Below are 27,290 nucleotides of genomic sequence, written 5' to 3' on the forward strand. Positions count from 1 at the left end.
CGGTATGTGACCATCCTATTATGGTGTGTGCGTTATCTATCCTGCCAATGTTTTATCCTGATTATTGTGAATTCGTTTGTTCAACATCGTAATAGCTACTGCAATTGATACTTTGAGAGTCTGAAAAGAAAATTTATGCGTTCTCAGCTTTCATGCGTCGTAGTGATAATCCGATATGCCTATTCGAGGGATGATAAGTTTGTCATGCTATTCTAGTTTTTTGTTCCGATCCAGAATCTAGATGTCATGAGAATATACTAGTTAATTATACTTTACTAATATTAAACTTGGAAAAACGGTTTTAAAACGCTGTAGACGCTGTAAAACGTGGATCTAGAGAACGCGAACATGTCTCAGATGGTCCCATCGTACTAGAAAGCTCTATATTAAAATATTAGTTACCTTCAGCTGGGAGACCTGCTATGGTCTGTGAGCTGCATTCCGTAAAATCCGGTATTCCTTTCTTTGTTTTTTTGAGGCCATTGCGGGTAAGTGGGCTGCATTTGCGGTGGTCGGTCGTCTCTGACAATCCGATACGCTCCGAGCGGGCTCAAATTGAGGTACGCCCAGTAAAAGGACACCTGTCGAAGAGAACCCGGAATCTGCGCGACACAATGAGGACATTTTGCTGTTCCTTGGTACAGTATCCCCTTTTTTAACCTTTAATTTCAGCCCTGGAATTCCTCCGTAAAATTCGATTCCATTGTCAGAACTGTCACACGTGCCGAATGGCGAATCCTTACAAAGGTTAGAAAGAGGATGGCACGGAGATTGAGTGCGTAACCTTGAGCAGTAAACATTTCGAAGAGCTCCGAATAGAAGACAGGATTTAGAAGATTGCACAGTTGGATGTGGTTGTGTGTTGAACAATAGATGAGAGTGGAGCAGAGTGTGTCTCTTCTATCTCCAATTCCCGATAGCGCCCTTGCCAGCTGTATACCCGCTATTTCAGCGAACACTGCTCGAAATTCCTGAAAACATGCAGTTCAAAAAGGAGAGGACATATTATCAGTAACGGTCGTCAGCGACGATAGCAGTGACTCTAATTATACAGCTATAAACCTTTTTTTTTCTTAGCAGATGTGTAGCTGTCAGTCCCGCCATTGGTTTGCTCGGAGCCACGGGCAAGACGTCATACCAATTTTTGTTTTAAACAAAGGAAAATTATACTTCTAAAACGCGGTGGCTGGGTGGTTTAGGAACTTGATTAGAGCGACTCTAATTAGACACCTATCAACCTGAAATTGAAAATTTAACTTTTCTTTTCCTTGTGGGGCCCTGCACCACGTATCCGTAAGGCCCGTGCGCGCCGCGCATTTGAAGGCCGCGCCACTATCCCAATGCCCCCTGCGCGGTGCCTGTTTCCCTCTCCCCGCTTGTTCGGGGATAACCGGTCCCGCGCGAGGGGGCTATAAAAGGAAGCCTCGCGCCGCCGTCGCTCCTCTTGGTCCTTGGTCCCTGCCTCCTCGTTCCTGCTTCGCCCCTGGCGCTCTCCACGGAAACGACCCGCAGCCACCCGGACGACGACCTAGCACCGACTTCGACGATCCCTGTGAGATTAAAGATGTTTGTCATACGGCCCACTGTGTGTTTGTCGTGCGAATCCCTCGGGCAGAGAAAGCGTCCACATCCTTAGCACATGTACAGCTGTCAGTCTTGCCATTGGTTTGCTCGGAGCCACGGACAAGACGATGTCATACCAATTTTTGTTTTAAACAAAGAAAAAGTATACTTCCAGAGCGCAGTGACAGGGTGGTCTAGGAACTTGATTAGAGCAACTCTAATTAGACAGCTATCAACCTGAAATTGAAAATATAACTTTTCTTTTTCTTAGCACATGTACAGCTGTTAGTCTTGCCATTGGTTTGCTCGTAGCCACAGACAAGACGATGTCATACCAATTTTTGTTTTAGACAAAGGAAAGCTATTCTTCCGAAATGCGGTGGGTGGGTGGTTGAGGAACTTGATTACAGCAACTCTAATTAGACAGCTATTAACCTGAAATTGAAAATTTAGCTTTTTTTTCTTAGCACATGTGTAGCTGTCAATACTGATAGAGATTTACATAAATAAAACTTAATAAAACTTGAAATTTCTCCAACCAACACTTTTATTTTATAAAACCCGAGCCACGGAAAAGGCGATGCCATATCCATTTTTTTTAAACAAAGGAAAGCTATTTTTCCAACACGCAGTGGCTGGGTGGTTTGGGAACTTGATTTATGATCCCGAGGAAGTGGGTTTGATCTTGGTCATGGCGGCCCCATTTCGACGAAAGCGGGACGCATAGAGCCTGTGCACTGTGTGGTGCCACTGCACGTTAAAGAACCAGAGGTGATCGAAATTTCCGACGCCCTCCACTACGGCGTCTATCATTCCCGACGTATCTGAGAAATTTAGATCCTATGTGCCAGATCAAACCAAAGTATAGAGCTCTACACACGAGAAAATCTGAGGCGCGCCGGAAGCTCTGTGCAAGCGCAACATCCAATTGTGACGCGTTCCAGTTACCATGGCACCCAATCCGAATTGCTGCGCAATTATACTACTGCATTGCACATTCTTTTAAGTAACAGCATATGATTCTTGTGTCACAGAAAAACCGTACTACCGTGTCTTTACATATGCCTTCAGCCATAAAATACAAGAGCCAAGCCACCCAGAAATTTGTATTGTCAGATTCTGTATGCCGCATGCATATGTTTGACATATTTGCAGCCTGTTAAAGGACGTTACCAGTACGTGGGCTGGTGGCCTCGTCACGCTGTCAGTATGGAAGATTTTTGTACATCGTACATTAGTTAGGACCCCCCCCCCCCACCCTTCTCCCCCAATGAGGAAATGAAAGTAGGAGTAGGGGCGATAAGCATATCAGGGATACTTACTGCCTTTCGCAGTGATACAATCCAGCACTCATATTCGGTAATGCAGGTAATGCAGCCTGCTATGGGGCTATGGTCCAATACCACTTAAACATGAAGTGCTATATTTGACTCGGATAAGACCCCCTAGTCTATGACGTTGCGGTTAATGTGGTCAGTTCATGATCAGCGCTGTCAAGGCCCTGCCAACTGTGTGTAATCATTGGAACAGGCAAAAAACATTAACCATCGCGTTACGGCAATCAGTCGATGACATGGATGGCGCTTCCTGAGTGAGTGAGTGAGTGAGTGAGTGGGTGATTGAGCGAGTGAGTGAGTGAGTGGGTGATTGAGCGAGTGAGTGAGTGAGTGAGTAAGTGAGTGAGTGCGTGAGTGAATTATTTGCCAGAATGGTAATCCATCAAACATCGTATCAATCGTTGATTAACCGATCGACCAGGTAGTACATAGATCGACATATTCGCGTCACTGGCACAACGTATGCCTGTCACGGACGCAAGTAAATGCAATGCAGGCAGGGCCAGTTGCATGGCGTATCACTCCCACGTGCCTGCAGCAGAAAGTGCTGACAGAGAAATCTTGGCAGAGAATGATGTTTGCGAATCCAGGTATTTTTTCGTCCGACACGTGGCGGTGATCTCTTCTATCTTTACTTCGTGCCAGGCACGGAAAACGTCGTGGAAAACCCAGTTATTTAAGGTGAAATCATTGTCACTCTCTAGGCGCCTTGGAAGCAGAAATACACTTTTTTACTTTCTTCTTTCTTCACGAATATTCCTGCCTATCTTATATAAAGAACACGTAAACATTTATCTGTACAACTATAACCCAGCAAGCGTTTTGCTCAAGCTTTTACCATAAAATCGAAAAATATAGCGGCTTTCATCAAAAGACCGAAATAAAATTTCTACCTTACAGGCCCGTGCCGATCTCTTTGCTGTAACTAATTATTAATTACTGCGATCAAGTTATTTGCTTAGTGACGTCCTTGGGTGAAAAAAAAAAGAAAACAATGCACAGCTGAAGCGCTTTGTTATTTGTTTTGCTTCTCTTGTATTCCACGAATTGTGTGTTAACATTGTTAAGCTTTTATAGTCAAGAAGGCGGCGGCTCACCTATCTATTGAGCCTCCACCTCGTTCTCTAAAAGACGTAGCGCTATTATCTTGCACGTAATTATAGCAAAGCACGGAACAAATCGGTTCAGCTGGTGGCGTCCTCTATGAGACGACAAGGGAACTGTTCCGTGTGTTTGTAGAAAGGCTCGCAAGGTATACGGTGCCTCAATAGCCAGCGCCGATAAAGCGGAGACGAGGGCATCGAGACTCCCTATACCTCAAGAATGAGAAACGAGCCGTCTATCGACGAACGACAAAAGCCGATTCGCTTGCTTTTGTGCGAGTTCGGCGCATGCGTGTTTGTATGCGTGTGTGTGCATTCTCGAACAGCCTTTCGTTTTGTCGAGCCAGCTTTACTTAACTTTCGCGGCGACTACTCTGTCCTTTTGTTTAGCAGGAGTTCATAACTCATAAATAATTCCTTATCTTTCTCTCACTTTGCCTTAACTCGCTTATTTCGGTATCGACCCACGAAGTGCATATAATCCCGGGCTGGTTTCAGCACCGCTGAGGGAGTTTAGGGTCAGTTTCAAAACAAAGAACGCCAGGCAGAGGCAAGAGGCCCGTGGCATGCTTCGTACCTTTAGTTCTATTTGTGCTTTCTTCTTGCGCTCTGTCCTTCGTTACCGCTGTTCTTGTTTACCGTTCATTTCCTTTTATTTATTTTTTTTCTCTCCGTTAGTGTTCCCCGTGCTGTGATTCAATGGTTAAGGCGCTTAGCTGCTGATTATAAGGACGGAAGTTCGATCTCTTTCGCGGCAACCGCCTTTTGATGGAGGCGAAAAGCAAGACTCCCGTGTGCTGTGCGATGTCAGTGCACGGTAAAGAGCCCCAGGCAGTCGATATTTCTGGAGCCCTCCACTACAGCGTCTCTCATAGCTGAGTCGCTTTGGGGCGTTAACCCTCATAAACCAAACCAAACCAAACCAAACTAAACTATTGATTGTTGCAACGCGAAGGTCAGCGCCAGTACAAATATGTCACGCAAGCAGTATAACCAGCATGCGGCGCCCACAGGGGAACCCGCCGTCGTACTGCGCTGCCGCAGTAGAAGTGGCGCGTCAACAGTAAAAGGTGCACCGAGCGCATGCTAGGCTTAAGTCTGTATGCTAATGAAAACCTGTGTCATTAAAAGAAATTCGCGAAATGCACAGATGGTGTTAAAGGTGGTATCGCATTTACTCTTAAGGGAAAGCATTGAAGTCCCCGCAGATTTGCAATGTGCAAATAAACACAGAGCTGGGTTCTGGATGAAGCGATTTCGGGAAAGGCATTGTGTATACAAGGGTAGCATAAAGTCCCTCCGGTTGTAATCACGAATATGTAGGCAAGATCCTGGTGGATGCAGCAGTTATATCAGTGAGGGCGAAACGCTCCCACGTACTCAGGTTTTAGCTCAGACGAAGGATTCGCCTACTGCGTAATTTCCATATATTCAACTAATTTATTTAAACGTAAAATAAATTCAACAGAACTGCGCCTTTGTGTCGCTGACAGCACGAAAGATGCCCTTGCAGCCGCAAGTGGGCCTCCACCAGAGCGAACTGTCGTGAGAACAAAGAGTAAGACGGTAAAGGCCATTCTCTGCAGCACTAGACTCACACGAACAAAGGCACGCACGCGAACAAGTCACACAGACACACCTTTGATTGGCCCTGACGCTACGAGTGAACCAGTGTCAACAAAAGTTGGACTGTATTTTTGTGCTTCGCAGAGAAAGGCCTGGTCTGCTTCCCTGTGCGGCAGCAACGGACGGCAGCCGCCGCACTCACTTTGTTTGCGCGGTCGCACCATTCGCTCGAGGTGGCGTCCCTAAACCTCCCTATGTCAAGATGGGGAAATGGGGAAGCTGGCTAATAGAGCGGGTAAAAAGGGAAACTTGCGAGAGCCGCTAGAGGGGGAGAGAGGTACTCTCGTTGCTGCATTTTTGCTTGCTATTGAGCGCGTAACGTTTCCGCGTTGCAAGGGAGTGCAGGAAGCAATGCAATTTTAAGACGGTAACGTCATCCATCCTCTTCCCCTCCAAGTTGTTGGATAGAAAGGGAGAGTTGCAGAGGGGACGCCCTCACAGTGACTATTTTGTTGTTCTACAGTTTATTTCGGCGTGTGAAGGGAGTGAAAGTACCTAGATTGGCACAACTGTGTACTCGCTGCCGAAGTTTTCTTGTGCACTCATGGTTTCCACGTCACAGGAGAGGAAGGACATATCCTGCTTATCTGAAACTTTTTCCCGACAAGCATCACTCTCCTTCCCGCCGCCTCGTGTTTTTGAATGCTGCCACAGTTGTTTACGCGAATTCGATCCTGCTTGCCTAACATAAGCGGGCTTATTAGCCGAACTCCAAAACTTTTCTGTTGCCTCGAAGAAATTTCGGCCGCTTTATCATTACGATTGCTTTCTCACGAAATTGTTGCATTGGAGCCAGGATGACGGAGCAGAAGGCGCTCCTATTACGTCTTCCAATTCAAAGTCGCATCATCTAATTCAGTCGGTCATTTTGTAGTGTTTATTACCCTTTCCAATGAAGGTTACTTTGTTTTCGAGTTCCTGTTTGTGACTAATTGAGTGACTACCTGATAGATTACCTGCCATTCTGGGAATAATTGTGCACAATGGAAAAGCGACAAGACCGACACTGTACTGCCAATCCCACACTTGCAGGAGAACTACAATGAACGTGCGCCAAGAGAAGGAAATTTACACTGTTTGACACGAGCCCAGGCCAATGGGCGCGCGATGTACCACGTGCAGTATTTCGCGTTCCTCCAGTGAAGATGCTACAGCGGTCTAGGAAATTTTTTTCATAAATAATTACTCTTCTCCTGCTTCTTTGTCAGGCTCCGCGAGCCAACTTCGACCATATTTTATACCTCTGCTGCCGATAATTCCAACTACCATCTTGCTTTAGCCTCGCGGAACTTAAGTTTTGGGAGATCGCGGTTTCCAGTTCCGACCTGGCCACACATCGGCAGCTTGTAGAGTAGGCTGCAAATGTCGCTGCACATCATAGACTGTTGGCCACAACACAGAACCAAGAGCCAGACCAACCCTAGAATTTAACGCCCTTTCTAAGCCGATTACAACTTAGCACCGCACAGCCAGGCTGCTTGTTCAGATTCCAATATTAACAATAAATTGCTTTCTCTTCACTTGGCGACAAAGTGACGTGGCCTATTACGACACATCTATCATTGGTACGGAGAGGTGCAAAACTGCACTGGAAAGACGGTAAAAGGAAAATACATGATAATTAAATTGCATCTACTGCCTCTTTAAAGGCAGCTAATAAGTGCATGTGAATAGGCTTATTACGGACTCTGACCCTTGTCTCTTTCCCTTTCCGTCGCAGAGTACGACGACGAGGACGAGTACGAGGAGGAGGACGAGGAGAGCCTGACGTGCAACGTGTGCGACCGGTCGTTTGTGTCTGGACGCCGCCTGTCGCGGCACCAACAGCGCAAGCGCCACTTCGGCTGCCCCGTGTGCGACGCCCTGTTCCCGTCCCTGCTGGCGCTCGAGCAGCACCGCGAGTCGCTCGACCACTGGTCCGACGACGAGGAGCGCCACCTGCAGCGCCCCAGGTGAGGACGCCAACCGCGCTGACCAGATGGCGCTAGCTGTCATCACTGTCCCAGGTTCTGTGCCTGTTCTAGTTAGAGCGTACGAGAATGCACTGTTGCCTAGGTTTTTCAGTAATATAAGCCGTGTTTGCCTGGCTAAAGTGCCTTCTAGGTGCAGGCGAGCCCTTTACTTCGCCTCTGCGTTGTGCTTGATACCTCAAATGAAATAATGGTAGCCGAGGTCATGGAAAAGATCGGAACCTGTGTAAGAGCCAGTTACCGCTCTCGAAAGAAGATGATGGCAGGAAAGTGCTGAGACAGTAAAAAAAGATACAAAAAAAAGGAGGGACCATAACTGAAGCAGACTAGTTAACGGGGTGGAGAGGGAAGAAGCAACATGCATTGCAATCCAGGAGCCTCATATGTCATCATCCCCCTGGACCAAGCAATCCAGTTATGCATGCAAAGCATCCGAGTGACTGCGCACTTCCTGCCTCGAAAAACAAACTGGAAACGCGAACTATATGACATTTTTATATGTTTGCATTTTCGTGCACGAGCGGAGATTTTCTAGCCTGGTCCGTTCTGACTAGGGCATGCGTGGTTTTACGGTAGTCAGGAGTAGAGACAGTGGTAAGCGCTGGTGACGTGATTGATGACAAGCCGTGGTTGGATGAAAGCGAGCGACCGCCGCCACAGTTCTCCAATGAGATTCAGCTTTTCTCCTCTTCATATATACCTTTCATTCTTCAATTGCTTTTCTTCGCCATCTGACTGTTACATGCTCAAGGACTCCGCGTGGTAGCGGAAGATTCCCAACGGACATCAGACGAGCACGAGCTATAGTAGTTAGGGAGGCTGCGCTGACTCGTAGTTACTGCTCTTTTTACTTTCGTTCTGCGCTTTCCCTCTGTTCTTTCTGGCACAATGGAAAAGCCCGCACCACATTGGGCTAGGAATAGAAACTAAACTAGTCAGCGGTATACCGCGTAAAATATTCGTTGACTGCATTACGCGTTATATTCTGTGACGCTAACGAAGCGCTCGTGGAAGCGAAGAGATTTGAGAAAGAGAGCTAGCGTGAGAGATTAGATATGGTGAATGGGGCATTGGGCAGTGAGGAGTAGATTAAGTTGACATGAAGCCGGAACATTTGGAAGCAACTATAGGCTTTTTCTTGCAGTAGGCAGCTGTCTTGCTCCTGTGGCGAATATTGACGGTGATAATTATAGCAATATATCATAGACACAGAGCTCATGACAACAGCAAAAATAGCAGTGATAAGCCGTATTGTGTACACATGGGCAGTATCAGACCAAACGCATTTACAACCAGGGTGTCTCTTTCTCAACTCAACAGACCGGTGTTCCAGAGACGATCGCAGATGTTGCGACAGCAACGTTTTATATTTCTTCCGTTTTAGCTAGGCGTCCGGAGAGGAAGTAGGCACTATTAGTATAGAGGCTTTCGCAAAATCGATAGTTGCGAGCTGGGTCAGTGCCGCAGCGAGCTTTAGTAATTATCAGAGGAGATACCTGGTCACTCAGGGCACATTTTTGTTCTTGTAGTGCACAAATTCTTGTGGTTATTTAGACTTGATCGTTCGAGATCGAAGAAGCTGAGATCATATAATGTACAGTGTCGAGATTTCTGCACGTGATAAAGCACACTTTCTCCCGCATGTATTCTGTTCTGAGCAAAGAAAGAAATAAAGCATTATTTAGCCTCCCAGGTCTGAGTCAGTGTTCGGCACAGAATTACACTTTTTTTTTTACACGTTAGAGACTGTGGCTCAAAGTAATATTCGAGCAAGTTCTCCTCTATTGTTGCTGTCATAGGGTTGTTTTTAATTAGAGGTTGAAATCGCAGCTGGCGACGCATCAGAACGTAAACAAATAAATATCTACATCACGATTGAATTTCATTTATAGCGCACCTGTAATTCAATACGTTTTCGTCAGGAAGCTTAGTTTTGATACGGCCGTGAGCTATTTTAGTGAACAAACAAGGAATGTACAAAGCGTTATTTCTGTAATTTTCTTTCTCTCTCTAGCGGAATTCATACGAAATTTCTGATATCAACCTAACCAATATTACATCCGCTCATCTGCTGTCTTCCTGTTACTTTTAAAGGTGACCTCGGTTAAAATGTGTGGCTTTGAACCCCCGATAAAAAAAGACGTGCCTGCATTGTCAAACATGAGCCACAATAACAGTTAATCTGAAAAAAAAAAATGAAGTGACTGTCAAATTTGAAAACACTGCATTTCCTTATCCTCTTTACGATCCTGACTTGGAACCATCTGATTTGTCCCTGTGTGCTGATGAAACAAAGGCATACAGTTTGGTCGACATCACCATAAAAGTAATATTAGTTCTACTGACAAGCGAATGTAATAATTGTGAGTTTAATAATTTTTGATTTAAAGTATTCCGTAAAAAAATGAGGGCCAATATGTTTTGAAGGTCCCCCACACTTTGCTCTTTCAATGTAGAATGTAAGCGACCTGATTTTTATGCTTCCCCCGAAGCGCTAAGGATTGGAAAAAACTTTACTCTAGAATACTATGAGCATACTGTCTACCTAAATTCCGCAAAAAAAAAAAAGGAGGAGGAAGAAGTTTTTATATAGGCGCGCGCATTGTTTTATATACAACTAGTAGTGAACTAGATATTGCGGCAACCTCATGTGGTTGATACTCTTCCCAAAAACATGACATTGTTGCTAAACAAACTTACTCAGGCCTTAGTCGTTCAGTAAGCGCAGCAACATAGTCGCTCTAAAAGTTGGCTTTCTGCCCCACTACACGAGCTTCTGTTCGTTTTTCCCGCGCGTTTTTACCGAGCTTATCTCCTCAACGTGACGCGCGCGGAAAGATGCCAGTGCTTTTGACGGCTCTTAAGAGTAAAACTGTATTTAACGAACTCGGCATTAGGCCTTGGCTGAGGATTTGAATTTTTACAGACATTCCAATTAGTACACAAAATATCTTTTATTGTGAACGGCAATCATTACTGTGTTTTTTCTGCGTTCATTGATTAGCTCCAGCCAATATGGGCGCCGAAAAAAGAGAACTATATAGACCGACAGTTCTGATTTGGAAAATTCAGTTCCCGAGATATATTTATATATTGCTACTTTTAATGGGTTTCGCGAAATATTGAGCTTGCGTTAAAAATGCTTACTGTTGCGCTTTGTTTTGTTCCAACTTTTTTACACACAAAATGAAACGTGAACTGACTTTCACATTTCTCGTTTTCATCGCTCAAAGTGATGAATCGTTTCCGCACCTGAATCCAAATCGCTGTTCTGTGCGCTCCCGGAGAAGTGTGATTTTTGTAGCCTTTGATCGCAACTTTGTCGTGATGTGTCAAACGTGTTATATCGCGGCTTTGTTAACTTGTCACACACAGGAACCTCTCGCTGCAGCAATTTTCAGTTTGTCGTTTCTCTACACTTCTATATATCTTTTCGACTCTTGGTTCTGCCTCTTCTAAGCGGTCTGACCCGTGGCAAGAATTAGAGGAAACACAACTGTTTTATAAAGCTGGCACCTCCAGTGCTCAGAAGTGTTGCTTCTTCTCAATAAGAAGCTTATTGAGGCGGTGCACGCTTTACAGGGTTATGAAGTCGTTTTATTTCGGGTTGGCCTTCGTGGGTTTCTTACGGGTTTTTGTCCGAGCAACACAACGATTGTAGAACTAGGTTTACCTGCAATGCTTATCACCAATCTATTTTTTAGCGTACACAGAATGCCTTTTGACATTGGAAGGAGGATAAGTCATATCGGATGACCAGATCAGCCTTGAAGAGTTACGGCCGAATATTAAAGTCTCCTTACCTTAGTGAGGATGCCTAAGAGCGGCGCGCCCTCCTTTGGTTAATTAAAAAAAGGGAATAAGTGTTCCATATTTTAGTCATTTTAAACTTTAACCAATAGAGGGCGAGCCGATTTTAAGGCATCCTCACTTATATAAGAAGCCGTTTAAAATTTGACCCTCAGTATAGAGGTGAATAGGCTCAGAGAGCTTTGATAAAAATCTGTCACCTCCTTCCTTCCTTCCTTCCTTCCTTCCTTCCTTCCTTCCTTCCTTCCTTCCTTCCTTCCTTCCTTCCTTCCTTCCTTCCTTCCTTCCTTCCTTCCTTCCTTCCTTCCTTCCTTCCTTCCTTCCTTCCTTCCTTCCTTCCTTCCTTCCTTCCTTCCTTCCTTCCTTCCTTCCTTCCTTCCTTCCTTCCTTCCTTCCTTCCTTCCTTCCTTCCTTCCTTCCTTCCTTCCTTCCTTCCTTCCTTCCTTCCTTCCTTCCTTCCTTCCTTCCTTCCTTCCTTCCTTCCTTCCTTCCTTCCTTCCTTCCTTCCTTCCTTCCTTCCTTCCTTCCTTCCTTCCTTCCTTCCTTCCTTCCTTCCTTCCTTCCTTCCTTCCTTCCTTCCTTCCTTCCTTCCTTCCTTCCTTCCTTCCTTCCTTCCTTCCTTCCTTCCTTCCTTCCTTCCTTCCTTCCTTCCTTCCTTCCTTCCTTCCTTCCTTCCTTCCTTCCTTCCTTCCTTCCTTCCTTCCTTCCTTCCTTCCTTCCTTCCTTCCTTCCTTCCTTCCTTCCTTCCTTCCTTCCTTCCTTCCTTCCTTCCTTTTCTTTCTTTTTTCTTTATTTCTCTCTTTCTTTCTTGTCTTAATGTATAGAAGATTCATTAAAAAAGACGCAGCAAATAGTTACTCAATCAACTTTTATTTTATCATCCACAATAAAAAAAAACGCAATTTCGACTTGTCCTGTTCGGTGCTAAATTTCCTAATAGGAAGGTTTGAATAAATTCCATAGTCTTAAAGGGCATTTGGAAGACAATATTCTTTAAATGTGAATTGGGAGAAAAATCACTGACAGTTTCTCCCTTGTAGGGATTACAAACAATTTTCGCGTATGCAATAAAAGTTTAATAATTGATTTATATGCCAAATTTTTAATATCAGTGGTTATGCTTTTTAACTGCTGCTTGTACTTCAAAGCATTTTATTACCAATATTATACACTTCATATCTACGGGCTTACTGCATCTCAAGTTGTTCGTAAGTAATAAGACCAAATTGTCTTGCTCCTCTATCCATCCAAATATTTTGATTGCCCATCCAAGCTCGTTGCCATGCGTTGGAGAAGAAACTTGGAAGGTACTCTTCTTTCCAGCCGCAGACAAGCATATTTATTTTATTGGCTGTTTGCTCTTTACAAGATATCAAAGCGCTGAATTATGTTTTTTTTCTAGGCTGTGCTTCAACATCATGCCCTCGCTAACAAATTCTGCCTTGTTAAAAACAACACATTCATCACTGAATAACCTTATTAGAGCAAGAACGGCCCTTGGCAGTAAATTATCAACAATAAGAAATAAAAGAGCCCCCGGTACAAATTCTTGATGTACTCTCGATAGCGCCGCTTTTAAGCTGAACATGTGCGTCTCTATTTAAAGATGCCATTAACGAAAAAGTAGGTACGAAGTAAAATACTTCTTGACATTGAGGCTTTTAAACGCACTATTTATTTTCAGGAAATGTTAAGAATGGAAAACACGATTAGAAGCTTCGGGGAAATAAAATCATGTAAGCTCTGCCTGTTCGCGGGAATTTGTGGTTTCTGGAATGTCATGTACCAATTGAACTATGTGCGCAATTGTGCGCAGGTCTTTTCACAAGCCATGCTTTGTTGGGGATACGAAGATATGCCACTAAAAGTGGTCGTCGAAGAGTAGGCAAGGAACGATTTGGGAACAGACATGTAAAACATTTTCGTATGGACCGTAGACACCCACTCAACACATTGCGTGTTACTATTAAGCAAAGGGCTCATAACATTTTCTTTGGTTATCCAGATGTACAAAATCAGGAGATGAGCATAGGGTTTGACACTGTATTATTCTATTTCTTAAAAACAGACGAGAAGGATGTATAAAATTGCTCATTTGTTTTCTGTAATATTAGTTTCAACACTAGAACAACCCTGCATGTGCGCTGAAATTTTGAGCCGCCATAATTTATGCAATATAAAACGCGATGACATTAAAGATCATTTACAATTGGACATCAGCGTCGGTGTCCGTGTTGCAGCTAATAATCGCGTGCATGACACCTAGGCCACACATTCACGTTCGTGAGGTCTAGTTAAACTGGGGTTGATATGTGGGGTGGTGGCCTACGCTTTCGCGTCATAGTCTTAAAAGCGGAGCTTAAGTGTTTGTTGAAGAAAAGTTGCAACGTTGAAGTAACTTCTTCAATCTTGCAACATTGCAATGTAACGCTGAATAAACATCTCCAACGTTACATACCAACATCAACCTCCTGACTCCCCAATTATGCTTGCCATGTTTCGCCTAATATTTCAATGTCATTTCAGGAGCATGAGTTTTGTGCTGTTTAGATTTTCTGCTTCGCATGGATCATTTCGCTATTAAGGAATGGATTTCTCTCCGCATACATTGTATTATTTTTGCGAATAACCTGCTCTATACAATGGGCCGTGAAATTGGAAAAGAAGCGCCACAAAATCACCACTTCTCGGTTCTGAGTGTTAGAAGCACGTTACAATAGTTCGTTGATAGGACTAGAATTGATAGGAGTACATTAAAGCTTTCATGATAGCCTATCACACGTCATCCGGAGACCGAATACTCAAAACTTTTCTTTCGTGCCACCCGATCAGATTGCTGCTGGCGTAGTGAAAGCAGCTGTTGCGATTTTGCGGACTCATAATCTGTATTCAGCATGAAAAGTTTGTCAGAGGCTTTATAAAATCATACGTCACTAAAACTATCAGACGAAGGACGGAGTATAAGCTTTCTGCCCAAATAGGCGAAATTGCGAGCTCTGCAGTCTCTGTTGACCTAATTCTACGGCCACCGCTTCTCTCACAAACAATCCACACCAAGTATCAAAATGAGTTTAGCCTCGGCTGTGTTGTTTTAAAATGCACGCGAAACTTTTAGGCTCCGCCGGAAGCTAATATCACCCCGCGTCTCTTAACGGGCCTCAATTCTTTTAATCGAGCTTGGCGAAGGTATTCGCTTCAAAAGTCTTCCCTTAAACCTAATGCCTTCTCTACGTTCACTGACGTGGTGATTGTTTTTGTACAATAGTGTACTTCGTTTAGTCCTGCCGGAGGGAAAGAAAAGTAATTTCTGTAAAGTTTAGGGTAGAGGTAGCGGCCTGTGGTCGAGTCAAACTGACAAAACAAAACGAAGAAAATACAATTATTTGACCGTCCACGGCAGCTCAACGCATACCTTTTTTAGTTTTAAAGTTTCCTTTCAATCTTCGAATCTCATCGAGTCTGTCCGAAGCTGGCATCCCCGAATGATCTCCAGATGAGGTCTTTAAGTTGTTCACCAGCCGCTGGAAGACAAACTTTTTGAGACGCTCTGTCCTTTCTATCTCCCCTCGAAATAACGGACAACTAGGCGAGTTGAAACTCCCATTGTTTGCCCAGAGCAATAATACGAGAAGATGGGGAAGGCGCTGAACGCGTTCATGCCTTCTCTTTTCTTTTTTCGACGTCTTCGCAAGGCTCAAACAAGAAAGCTCCTCTACTCAATCTCTTCTCTCATGATTGCTTTGTCCAATTCGACAGTGTGTTCCAAGATTATTCTGAAGATTATTCTGTCTCCGACCAAGGGACACCCCTTACAATATCATGTACTGTATTTACCTTCTATCTATTTTTAGTATCACAGAGTTTATTACATTACCAGTATTCCGGGGAACGGACAACTACATAGACGGGGTTAAAAGCGGAAAAGATGTAACACGTGACAGCAATGTCCCGCTTTTCTCCGTCCTCATATCTTATAGACCGTCTCATAGCACCCGCGGAGTTACGAATATTTACCAACTATCGCAGCTTTTAGTGTGTTTAAAGGCCTTCGCTTCGGTAGTCCAGGGTATGATGGAATGCCACTGCTGGCCAAGTAGTCGCATAGCAGAAGGAACATTGCGTCACTGACCGTGATGTATGTTGTTTTAGTGTGAACAAGCAACCCTCACGATCCCTGAAGTGTCAAAATGTTTTTTTCTTGGTCAAGAACTGGATTTTCATTCTGTCTTTCAGTTCACCGTAGTCAGCTGAACGGTGCTATTGTATGCTCTTTAATTGCGACTTATATTCGTGCAAGGTTTAATGACATTCAATTATCAAAACTTAACAAGGTGATGAACACTCATGATGCTTTTTATTTCCACACTTGGCTGCTTTCCTCTACTTTGATCAAATGCAGATTAGGTGCTTCTTTTAGGACGGAATTTTATAATCATGTCTTGTAGTTGTTGTTTGTTCCCACGTTTATGCTTCCGTGAAGGGGTAGATGTGTAAAAGAATGTTAGAGGACGATGTCACTTCCTACAAGACTGCTGCTTCAGCCTGCATTAAACTGAAAGAGTGGTTGCGGCAGAGTGCTGCACGCATGGGAAGGGCATGGATTTGATATTAGGCTTATATTTCAGACTTCGTTTCACAAGCCCATACTAGCCTGCCGTTGTCGTTCTACGTAAATACTTCAATAATACGTTTACAATCATTTCCTTACCATTACATATTTCCAGCATACAGTTATTAACCGAGAGTTTTACCGAGAATAACGCGAAAACCTACAACACAAACGAAACAGAACCGTAGCATTGCCAGCGCTACCACCAACAGACATTTAAAAAAATTAGTCTTAATGTCAACGCTGCCTGTTCAGAAAGTAGGAGTGCACATCTATAATGGCATACAACTCAGGTCTGCAGTAACTTCCCCTCACTATTCCTCCGTGACAGGAAGTAATCTACAGTTAGGGATTTTATGGTCGCGTAAATAAAAAGTTGACTGTCATACCAAACTATGAGCTCAATTATTTTGCTGTCGGTTCCTCGGTAGAGTGAAATAGAAAAGATGGATTGTATTTAGTGTTCAGCGAAGTACTACACAAGTTGCCTACCGCTGCCTATAATTAGCAATTGTTTTTTTTTACTTGTATTTGATTATCGTTTATTACATTCTTGCGAATGGAACAAACGAGGCCTTAAAGGAAAGTAAGAAGTGTTGTTGATGCCAAGAGAAAAAAAATACAAAGCTTTCCTCAAGAGTGCGCGGGTGTTTCTGGTGGGCCATATAAACAGTTATTGTGAAAACGGAAACATGTCGTAATTGGTTCCCTTTTCCTACTGAATGTTTTGTGACGTTGATCTAGCGTTTATACTGATCCCGTCTTTAACGTCACGCTCTACTTTCCAGGGCATCCACAAAGCGGCAGCACCGCGGCGGGCGAGCCTGCGACGACGACTTCGATGACGATGACCTGGACGATGAAGACGAGGAGGACGAATCCTCGGAGGAAGAGACCGAGTCCGACTCGGACGGCCTCGAGCCGGGCCCCAAGTCGCAAGAGCTCGAGAGGCTCTTGTGACTGTTGCGGCAGGGCGCCGCACCCGTCGCCACCAGGGGCGGGGACGGCGCCAGGAGGCGCTGCTGCGGCCATGACGTCACCCGCTACTGAGACATATAGATGGACAAAAGCTGGAGAGGGGGCACCAGGAAGCATCCCTACCCGCAGGCCGTTGTCCCACTGCTTCCTCAGCCCCGATGATAGCAGGAACTAACGGAGATGCGCGTTAACATGAATCCTACATTCAAATGTGAGCGGTAAATTCGACAGGTCGATTCGATAAAGAGAGTCGCATTCTGGTGGCTTGTACTTTCATGGAGCAGCCAAGTGTAAGATTGCTCGTGTGAATTAAAAAATGTCGTGGAGACTGGGTGATAAATAGCAAATGTTATTTAAAAATAAGAACAACATTCCTATGCAGCCTGTGACATTTCCGGAGCACAAAGTTAGGAGATTTGCGACAGATGTGCAGTACTTAGGCAATCTAGATTTGCCGTATTCTGATGACTGTCATCGTGTTTTCGAATGCCACTGAAACATATAGACTTACGTCTTTTCGGCTTGGCTATCGGTGATCCCACTGAGTAGATCGAAACTGACACTCTGAATCGACTGGTCGAATTTACTGAAACCTGCCGCTGAGACGTAGGCAGTACAGCCTTGAGTGCCTATCGCAAGCCGAGATGCCTGTTTCTGTACATGAAATGGCATGCACTGCTGAAGGCGCTGTTTCGGGCCTCGAATTGTAAGCAACGCCACTCCCAACAGCTCGCCCATTTGCAAAACTAGTTGTTTCTCGCGCGAAGTCTACCACGAACATGTCGAGGGAAGAGAAGTGTTTTCGTTATGAACTGCATTTGAGGTTAACTCGGTCGCATAAATCTTCCTAACCGCGTCCGTAGAGAAAACGTAGGTTTCGGCAGTATTTCTGTAACTTCGCCGAGACTGAGATGCTGGAAACTTTTGCCGCATTAAACACAGTAACAGAACTGAAAGCACTATCCGCAGTCACCGAAGGGCTAACTGTAGCACTAGACGAAACAAGGGGGCTTTGCGTGATGCTTTGGTACCACAATACAAACAAGGCGAGGAATCCTCAATCAATATGCGAATGCCTACAGACCACCCAAATTATTTGCTAGTCTGAAGTGTCACAGGTGTGTGAAAGCAGAGTTTTGATTGCAAACGTTTTACGTTAAGTCACTTTGTCTAATCGACGCCCATAAAGCGCCTGATTCCTGCTGTCAGCGAGATGAAACATTTTTTTGCACAGTACCGGCAGGACGATTAGACTAACTGCGGGGATGGGAGTGGCTCCATAATAGAAAAAAAGCATAGCTCAGTGTTGTGCATAAGATAATTGCAACACAATATTCTGAGTCGTCTTATATCCGGCTCGACCGAGTGGCGCTAGGCGGTACAAAAGTTATGCGCCGAAATAGTTGAACGCTTTAGCGACAAAATATTGATTTTTGTAGTTACCGCCAGGAGCTGCTTCCTTCACATTTCGCATAGACTGCTTTGCAGTCGTTAATGGTGCATTAGATGTCGATTCAGCATTAAGGAAAACACTGTAATTGGATGCCATAAATGATTACTCTCCAATTATGAGTGAACAGTCACAAATTCCAATGTTTCCACAGTATCGTTTGATTTTTTTTGAATGAATGGGTCCAGCAGCACTTCTTAACGTCGGACTGAGAGGTGAGAAATTCATTCCTCGGTGTCGTCAAAGAATTCTCTGCAATAGCATTCCTGTAACACTGCTTCAGATCACGCGTTTTCTTGCTGAAGTGAAAGTAACTTGCGCGATGTTTCATGGAAAGCAGCAGCAGCTAATGAAGATTTCGAAAAATATTTCTACCAGATGGAAGTCTTCAACCTTTTACGATGCATCAGTGTTTGTATAGCTTGATGACTATAGAATAACAAATTGTTCGCTCGAGGCACAGCTTCTTTAAATTGGTATTTGAAGCAGCTTTAACGCGGAAGATACTGCGCATCATTCGTGAAGAGTACATCACCTTTGTGAAGGTTCGATGGTATCTTACTCTGGGAAGGTGTAAATATTAGTGGCTGGCCCGGAAGCATTTCAAACGCGCTTTGCTCTTTTAGTCGACTAATATGTGCTACGTGCCTCAAAATGTGATACCCCGCACATGATAACTAGTACGGAGTGCCTCCCCCCATGGAAAATCTCAAATCGAGCAAGTCATTTAAAAGCAGCCCCTCAAACCTGGTGTAAAACGTGAAACACAGGTGGCGCTACTTGTACACTTAGAGTACTCAGTGTATTGATAGCCACTTCTAATGAAAAATGTCAGCTTGTAATGACTCAATACATCGCAGCGCTTGTCTCTTCCAATACCGAAACTAACTTGCTTTTGCTCTTGGAGAAGAGACGGGAAACATCCCGGACTGAATTCCTACTCCGTACTGAACCGTGCTTGACACCCAAGATATTGACACGAAGAGAGAGTAGTTTGGCGTTTTACTCCGAAACATCTGGTATGAAGAGAGTGTGTTTTGGCCTCACCACCTATACACGATTGACTGCACAATTCTAGTCTGTCTATCAGTAACGCCACCAGTATGGTAGTTTTTTTTTTTTGTCAGTGACAAGCCCGCTTTGCTACTGAGTAAAAATGCCCCTCACGACCTTACTAACTCGGACACACAAAATAAGATCGACAGTTATTGACACTGACAGAGTGACAAGCATTGAAAAATGCACATAATCCATATAAAAGCGCCGCTAATAACAGAACAGTTGCATCACCATGGCCCAGCTCGGATCCAGGTGTCAGTGCAGCTGAAAACCCCCCTCCAAGAAAACTGCCGACGCCCAATGAAGAACGGGTGCTCCACTGGTTTGCCTGAGAAAGTGTATTCAGCGTACTTCCGATGACACTGAGGGTGTGAAACGGCACAGAGCGATTGTAGGCCGACGCCTTTTCGCGTATTCAGTCCGCAGTCTGTGCGGCGATGTATTTTTATGGTCGTCTAGCTCCTCTGTTTCGTCCGCGCATTCGCTTCTGTTGGTGCTAACGCCGCATATCTCCACAACTTTCCCAAGGGCCGAAATAAAGATGCAACATTTGGCACGCGAAATAAATTAGTATGAACCACAAATTTGAATCTTTCATCGATTCTCGATGGCCGTGTTTGTCGTGGAAGTGCCCTTTATAAGTTTATGTGCGTCTGCAGCCAACTGATAGAAGTAAAGTTACAGCGCTTTTGAAACATTGCCGCATTGTTTCCAAATAGGCAACGTCAATATTTACGAACTAAACAAACAGTTACACCGTCGCTAAATCCTTAGTTCGGATAATATGACGCGATCCTCTGGGCAAAATGCTTCCACCACGTATGTGTGACGCTATTTGAAGGCGTTAACTTCAGGTTTAATCTGCTTGAACTCAGCTCCTTTAACGCGGGTCATCATTGTAAGAACGCTGCAAGGAACAGTCAAAGGATTCCTCTGTTCTGAGCAATAATTTCTGTTGCAGACTAAGTGACTGCTGGCTATGCTAAACCTTATCGTTTTGGCCGAAACAAACACTATATCGTTCAAATAAAGCTAGATTGTACGTGCCTATCAAGACGATAGGTTAATGAATGAGCATTTTTTTCAGACAACTGTATAACTTCCGTGAGATTTCTTACCAAAGCTAAATTGCAATTGAACTGTGCGGCAAGAAAAATAAGAGCTACAAAGACAATCTTAGCTTTATTATCCAAAGCTAAGTTGCAATGTTTCTCTCTCCTCAATGCGCTTTTTTGCATAAAATAATTTTCTATTGTTCTCAGTAACAGTGTGCTGTTCTTTAATGTATCTCAGAAGGGGCACTTTGGACACACAATTTAAAGGAGGTATAGTTTAGTTACAGATATTAGATGCGGCAAAGTCAATAGTAATATTCGCACTATGTATTTTTTGCAGGTGGTTTCATAATGCAAACTGTTAATACCAGCTCCAAACTAATCACATTTCGCGATTCCTTTCGTCTTAATTCATACTTTTTGTCTCTGCTGAAAGGAAGAGGTTAAGGTTATACTTTTAGACGAAAGGTCAATCTACTCTTGAGCATCAATTTTTTTTTTAACGCACACTTAAACAACTGCAACGGTGCATCAGGTTTGGATAACTCTTTTAAATTTTACAAAATACGAAAATGTAAAACATTGCCGTCATTGGTGAATATTTGACTCTTAACCAGCTCGCAAGGTTTTCAATGTGACCGAAGTTTTAGCTTAATTTTATTCCTGTATACCGCAAATCACAACTTCATCCGCTATGAATAGAAACACGTCACTCTTTAAACTCAAGCTCTTTAACGACTTGCTAAGCTTCATATCAAAAGGCGACGCGTTTTTATTAACTGTTCATTTATTAGGCTTGGGTAATTATCTCAAAGTCGACGCAAATAAATGTCAGCTCTGAACACTCAACTTTAAACACTCGGATACATTCGAAGCTCACAATGATGCCAGTTGCCTGTTCAATTCGCCTTTTCTTGTAATTGCCAATAAACATTGAGAAACATGTCACGCGTTTTTCTTGGTCCCTCCCTTAATTCAAACTGTGTGTATCGTTGTTCGAGGTCATATCCGGGGATCCTTGTTTAATGGTCATCTGTCAAGATAACGAAATGTCCACCGTCATATGTGTGATAAGCAGATGCGCACCGCAGGAAGCAACCTTGCTGACACGCACGTGCTCCTGTGAAGACGCCTGCGACATTAAGCACAGAATGAATAAAGACTGTAAACAATTAAGATAAGCTTTTTCAGCGTGTCAGTGTGTGAGTATTCACTAGTCGTCTTTGGTGACATGAGTACGCTGAGAAACGCTTAAGCCTGCTAAATATTACTACGGCTCTGAGTGTGAATGAAGTTTTTGCGAATCGTTGTACGCTACATGTGTTGAACGAATAAAGGTCGTCAGCATGCACTCGCCTAATCGTATAAGTTGGTAAATGGTTGTTGTGTATAAATGATGAGCACGCTGTTTGCCCGTTCTGGTATCGGGAAGTGCGATTAATGGAGTGCATAGAACTGAGACGTGCATGTCATCTCTGCTTTGTTATATACGAGCGCTTGGAAACGAATGTTGGAAGAAAGCTGTTATTGTGAACAAGATATGTACGGTGATGTTCAATAAAATTCGTCAAACTCGCTTGCGTCTGCTTTTGCAAGTGGAATGTCATTTGAATCAACTCAGACCCGATTACGTGGATGGTGGCAATGGAGAAAGTTAAAAATCGGGTGAAAATTATTCCTCGTTTAACGAAGTGAAGACATCAACATTTTTGACAAGTGTTTTTGGTTTGGTTAGTCATCAAAGACATGTGTCTGCGGTTGAAACCAAAACCGAAGCGGCGTGCTAGAGAAAAGTTCAATTCTACATTATTTTCTGCTTTTCCGCGTGATCCACGTAACTAGATATGTTCGGAAATCATACCATACATATAATACACATCCTAAATTGTTACCCATTTAAACGCGACGAAATGACTCTGGTGATCGCATTACTTTGGCGTAAGTACCAACGGTGGTTACCCACCACAAATTTAATCACACCTTAATCGAAGACCGCAGGTAAGTAGTCCCATGTAGCTAAGAATGCTCCCAATATTATTATGTAAGTGAATGTCGTCTACTTTTAGTGGGACCATTGTGAAGTGGTTGCCGCAAACAACCATCATGTGAACAGGAGGAGAAAAAAGAAACGGTTCAGTTCATTTTGTTCGTTGTTCAAAGTTCACTGAACACTCAGTGAGCATTCTAATAATGCGCCGCGCGCATCTATACTGACCTAAGTTTGAATTGTTCGTGCGAGACCATGTGGTTGCAACCCTAGCTTAACCAATCAGAGCGACGGTATTCAAGCTAAGTCCTGCAAGGAGTTATATTTCAGCACGCTGCTCAGGTTGGGTGCTCGCTGCACTTGCAGTACTCGCATACCCAGTTTCTTGTAGACTCGGCAGCGATAAGTTAAAAAAAACTACAACAGAACCCAACTCAATACAGTGTCTTTTTGTTAGTATAGTTACTGATTATGTTGATATTTGTAGGTTTCTGTTTAGAGGTTCTCTCGTTGCTCGATTAAAAATCGTGGGACAGACATCAAAATAGAATCCGCGATCAACGTTATGAAGTGAATGGTGGTCCAGCGCACCTGGGATCCTAAGCCCTCCGTTAACACCATGCAGTTTACTTAATTCCATAATCGGCCAATGATTGGTTCATATGTCTTTCATTTTCCGGGTTTTTTTTTTCAGCTGATGAAAACTTCATCTTCAGTCGCATGTTAGTGTTTAAATTCCAGCAATCTATCGCGGTACAATAAGCAAACCTCGACTTACTATCGGCAGTCTTCTAGGCGTTGCAATATGCCCGGCAGATGTGCACCAGTGTTGTTTAAGAAGGTCATGTAGGAAAATAATTGAAAAAAAAACAACAACATAAAATGGTATTATCGATATTGCGGAAAAAGTCGCAATTCTGGTCATTTGTAGCGCCGAACATTCCTAATACATTCTACTTTTTACTCCACCCTCTTCCACGTTTCGCTTACTTCTTTGGGTTCCAGGCCACGAGTCACTCAGCGGAAATGCCCAGCGCGCACTCTCACTCGAGATCTCAGCTGCCGGACCGAGAGTATGATCAGCCACCCTGCTTCCCCTGACACTAATATTTCACGCACTTCTCTACTCACCGCGTACACGGACATAATCTAGCACTACTGACTCGAAAGATGCTCATATCCTCCCGCAAACCGCGATATAACAAGACGCGAGGCCGTCCAATGGCGCAGACTTCAAACTGCCAGCTTCCCACACCCCCTCTTATACAGCAGGACCTTTCCGGAACAGATAGCCCCAATTGAAACATTGCTCAGCTCCGGCCACTCTCACACACGTGGCGTGGACTTGTAAACACTACAACACAGACAACTCAAACACCCCAGAGACGTGGCAGGCTCTCCTGCGTACTTCCGAGCCAGCAGACGAACGCCGGCTTACCCAGCGCGCGATGGAGGCTGCGACATCCCAAGGGATCCGCGCCGACCTCCTCTAAGCCAGCGCAACCGGTTCTTTGACTGGTTCCTGGTTTTGGGCGCAATAAAAGAGTTCACCACCACCACGCCCGCCAGAGACGCTATCGTGCAACCAATATCCTGCAGAACATTTATATATTTACGTAGAACTTTCAGCCGTATCGCTGCATGTTTGACTGAAAAATTGGTGCCAACGCAAAGACGTGAGAGCAACAGGAAAAGTAGGCTATTCCTGTCGCTCTCACATATTTGTTTACGCTTGTTCTTTGAGCTTTTTATATGTACACCCAACATTTAAACATTTGCCTTTTATTTAGTTACAGATAGGTCTTCGACCTCTCGTTCCGAACAGAAGAAGAAAACGGAAGAAATGGAAGAATTGAACATCTAGTGTCAAAGGAAAACAAGGTTTGAGGGGAAGGCTTAGTTCGCAAGCAAACATTTCAACACGAGGACTTCTCTTCTTCCAGGTGAATACTGATCCTGTTGTTGAAATGTTTGCTTGTGAACTGAGGCGCATGCTCAACCCTTGTTTGGCTTTCTTTGATACTGTGTATACATCTTCCCCTCATGCAAGTGAGTGCTGAAGCACACTTGCAATAATCTCGTGCACTGCATATGCAGAAAAACATTCAAGAAGCTGTGGAATTAAGTAAATATTAGCTTCTGTGGAGAAAGCCATCACCTTTAATAGTTTGTCATGAAATACGAAAAACTAATGAGCGCGCTGGCTTGCTCGTAGAGCTGATGGGCCTGGTCCTATCAAGCTCCACTTGACAGCTGCTTTATTAGTCACAGCCTTTACAGCAGCCTCAAGTCATTTCTTGCAATAATTGCCAGGTGTTCAGGAAAGCACTCAAGGAAGGCTGTGTGCATCAGATTTGCACGACTAATCTGCATTCACTCTGACTCATTAACGACGGGGATTTAAGCTTCAGTTGACGAGGTGATGTCTGGATATATCTGCAAAATTATTTGTTTTATTACGATCCTTTTCATAATGTGCAATGTTTACTTCAAGTTTACTTCACCATATATCACATGTATGAAATATCCTAGACCTAAGCTTGATCCGGGCAAGAAGGATGGAAGGCACGTATGAAGGGTCATCAGGAACTTGAGTTCAAAAATGAGGTCATGTAAGTTGCATTTTGAGCACAGATAAGCTGTTGATTTCAACATATTTTTTAGTTATTCCAACGACCCCTTGATTGTTTGATTAATATAGTAAAGTCTAATTCTGGATCCGATGTATGTATGCATATGCATGTATAACTACATTCACTGCTGCTTTGGTAATTGGCGAGGTGTGACACGCATGCTAGCACTTGACGAAATGAGCGCCCTGCAAGCGAGCTTTGTCCCCGGCATATTACGCGAGCAGAAAGTCTGCAAGAGTCTGAAGGGCCGAAGCATGAAAACACAGCGACGAGGACCACAGATACAGGGTATCCAGGGTGCTAGCGGATCACACACCACAAATGCAGTCACGTCCGGCAGGTCCGAGCCAAATGCAGGGTCGGCAGGCATCGGTGCGAGCAGCTTGCTGCTTGGCGAGCAGCTTGCTGCTTGACGAGCATCCTAGCTCCGAGAAGGAACCAGAGCGGTCTAGAAGGCCCGAGGGTGAATTCGGTAGCGACAATCCGGTGGGGTGGCGCGAGGACTGCGGGGGAACCGCAGTACGGTGTCGCGTCGGTGAAACCGGGCGGCAGCAGGAGGTGACCGCAGGGAAACCGCTACCTTGGCAGCGGCGCGGCGGTTGGCACTTAGGGGACCATCAGGGAGGATGACACACCGAGGCCCACGAGCAGGTAGCCCACGGGAAGCTGTCTCTTCGGGAAATCCAGGAGGCAGCAGGAGGTCCGCAGAGATATCTCTGCCGAGGTAGAGGCGTGGCGGCTGATGATGGAGGAATCGCCGGAAAGGCGGCGCGTCGAAGCCCGCGAGCACAAGGCCCACGAACGATGTGGTCAGCCGGAGACTGGCAGAGGCCAGGAGGACTGAGCCCCCGAAGGAGCAGCAGTAGGACGAAGCGGGTAGCCACGAGTCCGGTCCAACACTGGGGCGCTCATTGAACGCAGAGGCGAGAGGGGTGTCCTGCCAGGAAAATTCAGGCCTCCGGTGCAGCACTGGGAATCGTGTCAAGGGAGGAGGCGACATAGATGTGCTTGGCAGGTTATGGTAATCCTGGTATCTGCTGCAGCACAGGGACGCGCCTTGCGTGCTGAAGTGACAGGGGGTGCAGGAAGACATGGATTCGGGCACTGCTGCTGCAGGAGTGCTGGAAGAAGCCGGCGAGAATGGGCCAGGATGGCCGGAGATGGTACCACTGGATACCGGGGCACGACACGACTGCGGCCCACGAGGGAGCGAGCACGAAGGCGGACGAGCGCGTAGCGAGAGCGGGTGCGTGCGAGCTCGCCGGAGCGAACGCCGCGCACACCCGCTCTCGCCAAACGCTGAGAGGCGACTGACGCGGAGACCGCCGAGTTTCGGAAGAACGGGCGCGCGCGGCCGCTCCCCTCAAATGTCCGGTAGGAACTCGCACACTGAGTGCGCACTGAGGAGATGCAGTGGGCCGGGCCACTCTCGCGGCCGCTCGTTTTGGTGTCTAGTTTTTTTTCACCGAACCCGCGATCAACTCATCGTTCTCCTCATCTTGTACGGGCCGCCGCTACCGCGACTACGACGCCTCATTGAACAAGAAAGCAGTGAGAATTTCTTTTTTGCCACAGACTGCCGGTTAATTGAATATTGTTTTTGCCTGTTTTCAAATATTGAGCTGGCTTAGTATTTTAGGCAGGTTTTTGTGTAACTTTTGCCCCAACTTACTACATCTGGAATACTTGCTTTGTTATCTTTATAGTCTTCTTTTCTTTTACCACAGTGTTTGTTCATTGTCGTTTTTTCTCCCTCTTGCCTTTTACCGAGTCGTCTTTTATCACTATCGTGTCATGGCTTTTTCCTTTTGTTCTATTTTTATGCAGCGTAATTTGGAATACTGGCTATAAATATCTAATTGTTAGAAAAAAATCATGACTTCTTGAACTTTTTCCTCACTCACACACCTACGCACGTACCGGTCCGGACAAAAACAGAGCCCGTTATTTCTTTCTAAAATTTTCCACCCTTTCTAGAATTGAAACTTGCAGTCGTTGCATGTGTAAACCGGTAGTAGACGCCAGTGCGCTTTCACATAGATAAATAATGTGTCCTTACCTCCAACGCAGATGACGTGATTCTAATTTCAACAGAAAAGCGTGCTACTTA

General features: G+C 44.7%; 1 protein-coding gene across 1 annotated transcript in view; it reads left to right on the forward strand.

The window, feature by feature from the left end:
- The window catches only part of LOC146189731 (uncharacterized), a 215,371-nt gene extending 196,992 nt beyond the window's left edge, over nucleotides 1-18,379 (forward strand). The window contains exons 3-4 of the mRNA XM_084603317.1: nucleotides 7,350-7,581; nucleotides 16,807-18,379. Of these exons, the coding sequence (XP_084459443.1) occupies nucleotides 7,350-7,581; nucleotides 16,807-16,978 (404 nt within the window). The 3' untranslated portion in view covers nucleotides 16,979-18,379. The remainder of the gene's footprint in view (nucleotides 1-7,349; nucleotides 7,582-16,806) is intronic.
- Nucleotides 18,380-27,290: the final 8,911 nt, after the last annotated feature.

This window comes from Amblyomma maculatum, chromosome 5, assembly GCF_055883805.1.
Source record: "Amblyomma maculatum isolate TAMU_Amacu chromosome 5, ASM5588380v1, whole genome shotgun sequence".
NCBI lineage: Eukaryota > Metazoa > Arthropoda > Arachnida > Ixodida > Ixodidae > Amblyomma > Amblyomma maculatum.